The sequence below is a fragment of the Chiloscyllium plagiosum genome, chromosome 6 (assembly GCF_004010195.1).
Source record: "Chiloscyllium plagiosum isolate BGI_BamShark_2017 chromosome 6, ASM401019v2, whole genome shotgun sequence".
Lineage (NCBI taxonomy): Eukaryota > Metazoa > Chordata > Chondrichthyes > Orectolobiformes > Hemiscylliidae > Chiloscyllium > Chiloscyllium plagiosum.
Window position 1 is genome coordinate 49,764,853 of NC_057715.1, and position 12,408 is coordinate 49,777,260.

General features: G+C 41.2%; 1 protein-coding gene across 3 annotated transcripts in view; it reads left to right on the forward strand.

Moving 5' to 3' along the window:
* Nucleotides 1-11,642, forward strand: part of LOC122550569 (probable G-protein coupled receptor 83) — a 51,300-nt gene extending 39,658 nt beyond the window's left edge. For 2 of the 3 annotated variants that reach the window (XM_043691503.1, XM_043691500.1), the window contains exons 3-5: nt 2,229-2,362; nt 4,913-5,020; nt 9,949-11,642. In XM_043691503.1, coding sequence (XP_043547438.1) covers nt 2,229-2,362; nt 4,913-5,020; nt 9,949-10,573 — 867 coding nt within the window. In that variant the 3' untranslated portion in view covers nt 10,574-11,642. The remainder of the gene's footprint in view (nt 1-2,228; nt 2,363-4,912; nt 5,021-9,948) is intronic. The other variant, XM_043691502.1, reaches the window with a different exon arrangement.
* Nucleotides 11,643-12,408: the final 766 nt, after the last annotated feature.

Here is a 12,408-nt window from a genome sequence, read left to right on the forward strand (position 1 = left end):
TTTTGCATTGACGTATGATGTGCCCCATCAAGGCCACACCTCTGAAACCCATATTACCAAATTAATCCCCAATTAAAACGTTATTTGCTGGAGAAACTCAACAAATCCTGCAACATCTGTGGAGAGAAAGCAGAGTTAACAATTTCGGGTCCAGTAATCCTTCAGAACTGTGAATGCTTTAACAAAGGATATTTTCTGTCATTGCAAAATGATGTCCAATTTGAAGCAATATAATATTGATTGTAAAATTACAGCTCCAAACAAAGCTAAAAGATGACCAATCCTAATGAGGACGACGATCCACATTACCTTGCATCGCCCTCGTGATATAACTCCGGTAGTTTCATATTAGGATCTGAGGTTGCTAGCTACAGTAGAACAATAACAATAGATTGTTCCTTTTCCATTCTAAATGCAAGGATGGACTTCCTAAAACACCGTGCAATCGTGTAGATTCTCTTCAATTTAGGATCGGAAGATCTTCATAGAGCTCCTTTTCACTCAAGCTGTCAGTCAAACGTCCGCTTGCTGTAGTGGAGTTAGTATTGCTTACGTTCAGAACTCAGACCAGAGTTAGACAGTCACCTCCCTCATTGCTATCCCTGTGAATTCTTTCGGGTGCTGTTCATATAGTCGGTGGTGAATATTTTGCAGCGATTCGCAGTCTTTTTTTTTAAAGGGAAGCAGGGGCTCGGAAAGTGTCTGGATTCACTTGAATCAATTATAATTATTAGTTGTAAAATGAATTAGAACTTAGACCATCAATAATTGACAACAGTTTTATTTACCGTGTAAGGTGATTCAAGTTAAACTGTCCATTAATTGAGTTTAATTTCACCCCTCGCCCCTTAGCTGTTTTCTTCTGTCGTTTCATCTGAATTCATAAATTATTTCGGAGTTTAGGCAAATAAATATATAATTAAAACATGCAAATCGTTTAACAGTCATTCAGCATTGAAGGGAGGCTTTCTGCTTTGGGTGCTCTGATTAACATGAGCAGAAATTACTTTTGTCTGATTTTGAGACTGTAAACAGTGATGCAGGAGGAAGTATTTCTGACCTGTAATATTATCAACCGTAGCTGCAAATAGACCTCTGCAAAACTCTGCGCACGCGTAGTTACAGCAATTCACTCGGCATTTAATTCAATTCGGAATGTGTATTTTTTAAATACTAAGAAAGTCGACATCAAAACCATGGACATTCAAGGGTATCTTTGTTTTTTCTCGTAGTCAGGTTGTAACTTGTATGTGATTTCAGTTTAAAAAAAAAATCAAAGGCGTTGGAAAATACCGTGTGTCATTAATGCACTGATGCTTGCAAACTGACCCGAACATTCTGCTGCAGTATTTTATTGGAGGCTTTATTTAAATAGCGGCAGCATTTCCAGTTAAATATCAGAGAGAGGCACATGTTACGTGTGTGTACGTATCCGTTACTATCAAAGTAGAAGTATTAGTGGGATACAAAAAGTAAAGCGGACGATTAAGGGAGAGTAACCATATAACGTGACAACAAAATAAATCAGAGAACTGCGGATGCTGGAAGTCTAAAAACAAAAGGCCTTGCAACATCTTGAGCGAGAATACACAGTTAACGTTTCGAATCCAGTGAATCTTCATCAGAACTGATGAAGAGCCTAGAGAGAGAGATATGAAGAGGGTAGGTTGTTGATAGTAAGCCAGGAAAGAGAAAAGCTGAATGAGTGATAGGGAGAGTGAACGGTATGCTGTGCTGAAAGCAGCCCGTGTCATTTGATAATTGGACCAAGATTGTGTGAGAATTGGTTGGCTGTGCTGAAAGCAATTATGTCGTGACAGGGCTAGGTTGTGGGGGTGGACTAAAAAACATGAAAGGACGTAATCAGGCTCTGAAGTTATTGAACCGGATGTTGAGTCCGAGAGGCTGCAGGGTACCCAAGCGAAACGTAAGATTCTATTTTTGGAGGTTGTGCTGAGCCTTGTTGGACACTGCAGCAGGCTCGAGACAGAAATGTTGGTGTGGGAACAACCACCACTCCTCCCATCCCCAGCCTTCAGCCTAACTAGCACTTTTTCCTATCAGTTCTGATGGTGAGTAACAGGACTTGAAATGTAAGCTGTTTTCTCTCTGCAGATGCTGCCAGTTCTGCTGATTTACTCCAGCTATTTCTGTTTTTATTTCACATAACGCGACATATGTATAAATCTTTTCTCCGTAATCGGGATTAATGCTTATATCTTCTGTAGGCTATCATGCATCCTTTGAAGCCTCGGGTATCACCTGTGAAGGGTATGATTTACATCATTATCATCTGGATTATGGCCAGTTGTTTCTCCCTCCCACATGCTATCTATCAGAAGCTCTTCAGATTTGAATACAGGTAAATAATCAGAGCTGATTTTCTCTGAACAAATCAATAGATTTCTGGAGATAAATTATGTCAAATTCTCTGGAAATAGTTCAGGAAAATGGCATTGAAGTAGATGATCAGCCATAAATTAATTGAATGACAGAGCAGGCTTGATGGACTGAATGGTCTACTTATATGTTGTGATGTTCCTGCTTATCTTCTATAAATGTGCATTTGAATATATTGTTATATGTAACATCAACCTGAGTTCAGTGGTACTCGCAGACTGACAAGAGAGCATTATGAGGCTTGCTTAGCAGGAACAGCTGAACTTTGGATTTATGGGGCAATATTTTGCCACCCCTTTGAAGATGGATTGTAAGAATTAATAAACTTGAGACAAAAACTGTCATGAGGGAGGTCTATCATCTTTACATCTAAACTTAGTATTCCCAAAGGCTGCTGGCATGATACTATGTCTGACTAAAAGATATTCAGTGACTCTGTCAGTAGCAGGATTGGTGAGAGCATGGACCAGGGGCTGCCGGGAATGTAAATTTCACTCTTAAATACTTAACTCATGAATAATCAGAGTGAAGGCGCAACAGGAGTGGACACAGACACAGAGATTACTCGGCACGTGAATTGATAGATTTGGGCTGTGTCTCCCACCCAATCTCCTCCACTAACCAAACAAAAAAAAGACCATTTATGAAGGGTTGGTAAGGTAAGGCACTTTTTTTCCCCTCTCATGTATTCAATCTCCCTGAGCAATTTACAGTAGGTGGGATGGGAGGCTCAGCAGTTGCACGCTACTCTTGCAAGATGTGGCAGGTAAAGGCCACTACTGGTGTCCCTGATGACTTTGCCTGCGAGAAGTGCACCCAACTCCAGCTCCTCACAGACCACGTTAGGGACCTGGAGAAGAAGCTGGATGAACTTCAGATAATTCAGGAGGCTGAGGGTGAGGCTGAGGCTGAGGTAACTGTGTGACCATCAGGAGAGGGAAAGGGAATAGGCAGGCAGTGCAGGGATCTCCTGTGGCCATTCCCCTCAATAATAAATATACCACTTTGGATACTGTTGGGCTGGGAGGTGGGGGGAGGGAGGGGGAAGCCACAGCAGCCAGGTTTCTGGCACTGAATCTGACTCTGTGGCTCAGAAGCGAAGGGGGGAGAATAGGAGAACAATAGTGATAGGAGATTCAATGGTGAAAGGAACAGACAGAAGAATCTGTGGTTGCAGACTAGACTCCAAGATGGTATGTTGCCTCCGGGTGCCAGGGTCAAGGATGTCTTGGATTCTTAAGGGGGAGGGAGAACAGGCAAATATTATAATACACATCAGTACCAATGACATACCTAGGAAAAGGGATGAGTACCTTAAAAGAGAATGTAGGGAGTTAGGTTGGAAGCTAGAAGGCAGGATGAGGAGAGTAGTAATCTCAGGATTGCTACCAGTGACATGGGCTAGTGAGGCTAGGAACAGAGAATGAGTACAGATGAACATGTGGCTTCAGGGCTGGTGTAGGAGGGAGGGCTCCAGATATGTGGATCATTGGGATACCTTTGGGAAAGGTGGGATCTGTACAAAAAGGACGAGTTGCACCTGAACTGGAGGGTCACCAATATCCTGGGCAGGAGGTTTGCTGGAGCTCTTGGGGTGGGTTTAAATGAGATTGTGGTTGTTGCAGGGATGGGAACCAGAGCTACAGATTAGATGATGGAATAGATAGTGAACAGCCTGATTAAAACAGCTTGCAGACCGTGTGTGAGGAGGGATAGACAATTGATAGGACAAACCTGCAGTCCAGTGTGATGGGTTGAAGTGTGACTATTTTAATGAAAGAAGTATCAAGTATAAGGGTGATGAACTTAGAGCATGGATTAGTACTTGGAGCTACAATTGTGGCCAGTACAGAAACAATGTAGGTTAGTTTGATCTGAGAATAAGTTAAAAGAGACCCTGATCTGAGACCAGGGTCTCTACTGGTCTGTATGCTTCTATGGTCTATGTTGTATGTTGTGCCAGTACCATTATCTGGGGAAGAATGTTTGATCGCTGCATTTGGACATGGACTGTTTCAGTCTCTGGGAAGTCATTAGCAAATATCCCCACTTCTGATGTAATGCTGGAGGGAAAGTCATTGTTGAAGCAGCTGAAGATGCTTGGGCCTAAGGCACCATCTTGACAAATACCTGTGTGATGTCCAATGATGTTTGTTCTCCATAACCACCAATCATCTTCCTGTTCAAAGTTTATCATTGTTACCTCCATGGTATACCACACAACACATTGGACAATTGCTCTTTGTAGAGATGTGACTTTACATTCACAAAGACTGTGTGGTGGACACTCTTACTGACACTGTCATGGACAAATATATCTATGACAGACAAATTGATGAGGATGAGGTTAAGTATGCTTTTCCCTCATGCTGGTTCTCTCACCATCTGCCGCAGACTTAGTCTAGCAGCAATATCCTTTAGGACTTGATCAATTCCATCAGTAGCAGTGCTGCTGATCCACTTTTGGTGATGGATATTGAAGTAGTTCTGTTGGTTTCATTCTTTTATTTAGACTTCATAGTGGTTTGATTCAACTCATTGGCTTGCTGGGTCATTTCAGAAGACAGTTAAGGGCAAACCACATTGCTGTGGGTCTGGAGTCTTGTGTGAGTCAGACCAGGTAAGGATGGCAGACTTATAAGCGCATTAGTGAATAACATGAGATTTTACAATTGATAATGGTTACACTGAGATTTAACAATTGTTATTAAGCCAGTTTTAAATACCAGATACTCTGAGCTTCATTATGGAAATGTTTACCAGGAGCATAGAGGACATGCTTCAAAGAATCCTTAAAGCCTTCCAGACAATATGCAATACCCCAATGACCCATGGAAATATCTAACCAATAGCTGCCCAACTTGAGAACAAGTATCTGCAAAGGTGGAATGATTCTTCAGCCCAGGTAGAAGCTAAGCACAAAAACCAGAAGGAGCTTGCAGACATCAGAGTATGCCAGCCACTCACTGCTTGAAATGTTATTGCAAGGACTACTGAAGGAAAAGAAGTCCAGATATTTGTTGAATTCAAATTTTAACCACCTCCCCTGCAGGGAATTCAGAAATATAATCACTATGCCACTACCTTACCTCCCATTGGTACTATTTTGCACCACTTGCAATGACAGGCTAGACATCTTCCTCTGTCTCTGACTGTATTACTGATTTCAGAATGTCACCCCATCCGAGTTGCAGAGACTCTTGTTTCTGGTGTTGGTGCTAGACCCTGAGGAAATTTCACCCATGATTTCTGCTTGTCTTTAGCACTGGGGAATTTCCTTACCAAATGTAGATTAGATTACTTACAGTGTGGAAACAGGCCCTTCGGCCCAAAAAGTCCACACCGACCCGCCGAAGCGCAACCCACCCATACCCCTACATTTACCCCTTTAACCTAACACTATGGGCAATTTAGCATGGCCAATTCACCTGACCCGCACATTTTTGGATTGTGGGAGGAAACCGGAGCACCCGGAGGAAACCCACGCAGACACGGGGAGAACGTGCAAACTCCACACAGTCAGTCGCCTGAGTCGGGAATTGAACCCGGGTCTCTGGCGCTGTGAGGCAGCAGTGCTAACCACTGTGCCACCGTGCCGCCCATAACCACTGTGCCACCGTGCCGCCCATAACCACTGTGCCACCGTGCCGCCCATGTACTTGATAAAGATTGATTACTACGATTGGTTATATCATTGTCCCTATCTAAGTGCATTCTTCTTGGTACTTTTAGTAGTCCTAATGTTAAATTAAATGCTAAACAAAGGTCCTATCAGCCTCTGAGATGATCATAAAATATCACACAGTACTATTTGAAAAAAGTTCACTCAGTGTCCTAACTAATATTTATAGCTCAATTAGTATAATGGGAAAAAGGATTATCTGGTCAAGTGCTTCTATTGGTGGAATCATACTTTGTCCAAACTGACTGCTTGTGTTTCCATCCATGATAAGAATGACTGGAGTTTAAAGCTACTTACTTAGACCATAAGACACAGGAGTGCAAGTAAGGCTATTTGGCCCATTGAGTCCACTCCACATTTTGATCATGGCTGATGGCCAATTCAACTCCACTTACTGGCACTCTCCATGTAGCCCTTAATTCCTTGCGAGATCAAGAATTTATCAGTCTCTGCCTTGAAGACATTTAACGGCCCAGCCCTCACTGCGCTCCATGGCAATGATTCCACAGACCCACCACTGTCTGACTGAAGAAATGTCTCCTCATTTCTATTCTAAATTAACATCTCTAATTCTAAGGCTGTGTTCCCGTGTCCTAGTCTCCCCACCTAATTGAAACAACTTTGTAGCATCCACCCTTTCTAAGCCATGCATTATTTTTTATGTTTCTAGTAGATCTCCCCTCAACCTTCTAAACTCTAATGAATACAATCCCAGGATCCTCAGCTGTTCATCATTTGGTAGACCTACCATTCCAGGGATCATGTGTGTGAATCTCCGCTGGATATGCTCCACTGCCAGTATGTCCTTCCCAGGGTGTGGGACCCAAAACCAGACACAGTTATCTAAATGGGGCCTAACTAGAGTTTTATAAAGTCTCAGAAGCACATCACTGCTTTTACTTTCCAACCCTCTTGAGATAAAATGACAACCTTACATATGCTCTCTTAATCAACCTACAAGTTAGCTTTTAGAGATGCCTGGAGTAGCATTCCCAGATCCCTTTGTAATTATGAATTTTCTCACTGTTTAGAAAATAGTTCATACCTGTATTCTTCTCCAAAGTGCAAGATCTTGCATTTGCTCACATTGAAGTTCATCAGCCATTTCCTGGACCACTCTCCTGAACTGTCTAAATCTTTCTGCAGCCTCCCCACCTCCTCGGTACTACCTTTCTGTCCACTATCTTCATTTCATTGGCAGACTTTGCCAGAATACCCTGGTCCCTTCATCTAGATCATTAATAAAGTGAGCAGCTATGGCCCCAACACTGAACCCTGCGGGACACCACTTGTCACCGGCTGCCAATCCAAAAAAGTTCCTTTTATTCAAACTCTCTCTGCTTTCTGTCAGACAGCCAATCCTCAATCCATGCCAGTAGCTCACCTCGAACAGCATGGGCCCTCACCTTACTCAGTACCCTTCCTTGTGGCACCTTATCAAAGGCCTTTTTGAAGTCTAGATAGAAAACATTCACTGGGTTTCCCTGGTCTAACTTACATGTTACCTCTTCACAGAATTCTAACAGGTTTGGCAGGCACAAACTCCCCTTACTAAATCCATGCTGACGTGTTCTAATCCGACCCTGCATTTCCAAGAATTTAGAAATCTCATCCTTAATGAAGGATCCTAGAATTTTACCAACAGTGGCACAGTGGTTAGCACTGCTGCCTCACAGCGCCAGAGACCTGGGTTCAATTCCCGCCTCAGGCATCTGTCTGTGTGGAGTTTGTACATTCTCCCTGTGTCTGCTTGGGTTTCCTCTGGGTACTCTGGTTTCCTCCCACAGTCCAAAAAAAATGCAGGTTAGGTGAATTGGCCATGTTAAATTACCCGTAGTGTTAGGTGAAGGGGTAAATGTAGGGGAATGGGTCTGGGTGGGTTGCTCTTTGGAGGATTGGTGTGGACTTGTTGGGCCGAATGGCCTGTTTCCACACTGTAAGTAATCTAATCTAATCTAAAAAAACTGAGGTGAGGCTAATCAGCCTATAATTTTCCATCCTTTCTCTCTATCCTTTTTTGAACAAGGGGGTTACAGCAGCGATTTTCTAATCATCTGGGACTTTCCCTGACTCCAGTGACTTTTGGAAGATAACAACCGACACCTTTGCTATTTCCTCAGCCACCTTCCTCAGAACTCTAGGATGTAGCCTATTGGGGCCAGGAGATTATCAATTTTTTAGACCTTTTAGCTTTTCTAGCTCTTTCTCTTTTGTAATGGCTACCATACTCAGCACTGCCCCTGACTCTCCTAAAGTGTTGAGATATTACTCAAGTCTTCCACTGTGAATTGGAAGACACAAAGTACTTAAGTTCTTCATGTAAAGTAGATTAGATTAGATTACTTACAATGTGGAAACAGGCCCTTTGGCACAACAAGTCCACACCGACACTCCGAAGAGCAACCCACCCAGACCCATTCCCCTACATTTATCCCTTCACCTAACACTACGGGCAATTTAGCATGGCCAATTCACCTAATCTGCACATCTTTGGACTGTGGGAGGAAACCGGAGCACCCGGAGGAAACCCACATAGACATGGGGAGAATGTGCAAACTCCACACAGCCAGTTGGCCGAAGCAGGAATTGAACCCAGGTCTCTGGCACTGTGAGGCAGCAGTGCTAACCCATCAGTAGCCTTGAAGCATCAATTTGGAATGGCCCAATGTCTAATTTTGCCTCTCCTTTGTTTTTTATGTAATGAAAGAAACTTTTACTATCATTTCTAATAATGCTGGCTAGCCTACCTTCATATTTGATCCTCTCCTTGCTTATTTCTCTCTTTGTCATCCTCTGTTTATTTTTGTAGCCTTCCTAATCTTCTGATTTACCAGTGCTCTTGGCCACTTTATAGGCTCTCTCTTTTTCTTTGATACATTTCCTGACTTCCTTTGTCAGTCAAGGCTGACAAATCCTCCCCCGCCCCCAGATAATCTTTCTTCTCTTTGGAATGAACCTCTTTACTGTGTCCTCAATTACACCCAGAAACTCCTGCCATTGTTGCTCTTCTGTCTTCCCCGCTAGGCTCTGCTTCCAGTCAATTTTCGTCAGTCCCTCTCTCATGGCCCTGTAATTGCCTTTATTTAACTGTGACACCATTACATTCAAATTTGCCTTCTCTCTTTCAAACTGCAGACTGAGTTCTACTATATAATGATCATTGCCTCCTAAGTGTTCCCTTACTTTAAGATCTTTTATAAAGTCTGGCTCATTACATTGCATAGTACTTGACTGTAAATGTCTGAAGAATTGAAGAGTGATACATGAATTCTGGATTTCTACTACTTATTTCTATTCATTCAATGAAGGATTACTTTTGAAGTGTTCAAGAAGGTACCATAATTTGCATACAATATTCTCAGACAACCATAACTAATTCCGATCTATAATGTTGATAGTTTGGACAATATGATTAATTGAGGAGAAAGTGAGGTCTGAAGAAGGGCTTATGCCCGAAACGTCGATTCTCCTGTTCCCTGGATGCTGCCTGACCTGCTGCGCTTTTCCAGCAACACATTTCCAATATGATTAATTGCCATTGTTTGGTCATCTATTTACAGTCAAATTAATTCTTCCATTCAATGAGTGGTATTTATTCGCCAGATACTTCAAAAACTAAATGAAGAAAAATCTTTACTAATATCATAATAATGCTAGTAAGAATTTAGTCAATAGACTCAAATTAAGTGCTCATAACCAAATGATTGATTTCTGGTTATCATGGAAAATGGAAAGAACCATTCAACAGAACATCCACAACACCACAAAAGCTTTGCAACCTAAGCAACATTGAATGATTCAGTTATTTTAAACCATTGATTTCAAACAATGAATAATATCATCTTGTTTTTTACTTTACATTGCAGTAAAGAAAAAATTCGAAGTTTGTGTGTGCCCAACTTCCCAGAGCCAGCAGACCTTTTCTGGAAGTATCTGGACTTGGCGACATTTGTCATGCTGTATGTACTTCCCCTTTTAATCATCACTATCACATACACCACTGTTGCCAAGAAGTTATGGCTTCGCAATGCAATTGGAGATGTGACAACTGAACAGTACTTTGCACATCGGCGGAAAAAGAAAAAGACAATTAAAATGCTGATGCTGGTTGTGATAGTATTTGCTGTCTGCTGGTTTCCTCTGAACTGTTACGTTGTCCTTATTTCTAGTCAAACCATTCATACTAATAATGCTCTCTATTTTGCTTTCCACTGGTTTGCGATGAGCAGTACTTGCTATAACCCTTTTATCTATTGCTGGTTAAATGAGAGTTTTCGCTTAGAACTTAAATCTCTCTTGAATATATTCAGAAGAGAACATGGAGTGCAGGAACACATACTTCCCTGCACAGCCCCTTCTTACAAGCTAGCCTGGCCTGAACATAACAACTCCAAGAGGGAACAATACCCTCAAAGCCTGCACTCCAACAGCAACATCCAATCAGGAAAGACAGATATTTCATCTGTTGAACCAATAGTTTCTGTGAATTAGAACAGGGAAATCTGAAATCTTCCAATACTGTGCTGCAAGCATATAATAAAGGATTGGATTTTACTGTTATAATGACAGCTAAACAGTCAGTTTTTGATATCATTCTTCTGTGCAACTGACAGCAGCCTTTGGTGTCTGGACATATGCAGTTAAACACTGAAATTCAGATGTTGCTCTCACTCAATCCCCCCTTCTACATAGTGCAGTTTTGAAATCCTCACAGTTCAAATTCACTGAATTAAACACAAACCTGTGCATTAATACTTAACGTTATTATTCTTGTTGAAAACAAAATTTTGAAAAAGTTACACCTTATTGAATAAGATGTAACTGGATTTGTAACAGCATATTGTGTTATACTTACTGTTGAATAATCTTTCTAGCCCTAAATACTAATTTTATATTTGAGGAATGTTATATTCTGTTATTAAAAATTCCATCGATTTTTTAAAAGAATATTTTTTTAAAAGTTTGTTTATGGTGTTTATTTTCTGTCTTTGTCCCATATATCAGCTTCATTTTGATTTTGTTTTCTATAAAATTAGAAAACAGTGAGTGATTAAACCTATGCGTTATTTCCTGGTGTGCTGTCAGTGGAAATTCTTCAATCTGATTGGCTGTTAAACCTGCTTAATAACATTACTTCTATTTGACGTCAGTGATTTCCTATAGCTGGTATTATAGTGAAATTAACAAAGGCAAAAGTGCTCCTCAGAGCTTTGTGGGAAGCTTCATTTAGAGATCAATGGTTTAGGCTATCATTTCATTGCTGATCACAAACTCTGGGCCAATATTACAGTTAAGGGAAGCTGTTCCAACACACTGTCATTGCACAGAATGTTTTGAGCAGTGCTAAGAACACCATTGAGAATAAGTCATTTTTCCAATTGCTACATCAAACTGAAAGCATTTCTCCAACCAGTCACAATTGACCATCTGAAGATTAAATAGTCTCTTTGACCATTAATGTTATTGACCTCCACTGGAAATAGTGTATTTAAGATTAGATTAGATTCGATTCCCTGCAGTGTGGAAACAGGCCCTTTGGGCCAACAAGTCCACACTAACCATCTGAAGAGTAACCCACCCAGACCCATTTCCCTCTGACTAATGCACCTAACCTATGGGCAACTTAGCATGGCTAATTCACCTCATCTGCACATTTTTGGACTGTGGGAGGAAACCAGACCACCCGGAGGAAACCCATGCAGACACAGGGAGAATGTCTGTGTGGAGTTTGCACAGTCGCCCGAGGCTGGAATCGAACCTGGGACCCTGGTGCTGTGAGGCAGTAGTACTAACTGCTGAGCCACCGTGCCACCCCTATTAATGATGAAGACAGAATGATAATTTGGTGTAACCTTTAATAATTGAATAAGTTCCTAACATACATGAACCATTTCCATTTAGTAAGGAATGGTAAGGTTGATGAAACCTGCAAAATAGTCAGCATCTTAAAATCAAATATATGAACATGGAGAAGAATTAAACAACTAACTGATGTATTAAAAAGGATAAATTGAAAGGCAGCATATTTAAAAGTGACTTTGGGTATAAGGAAGTAATGGGGAAGCATTTAGATAATATTACTAATAATATACAAGGGATTGGTGCAGTCACACAACTCAAAATACAATGACAAATTATTCACTGTGGACAATTTACTGAAGTTTTGAATGTGTCCTTTAGTGTAATACAGTAAATATTATAGGCATGACTTTTCATTCTTGCAAAGCGTCAAGTATCAGGAGCTTACACTGGGAATCCAGACACAGATGTTAACAGGTCACACTGGACTTTTCATTGATTCATTTTAATGGTTTGAAAATCCAGTG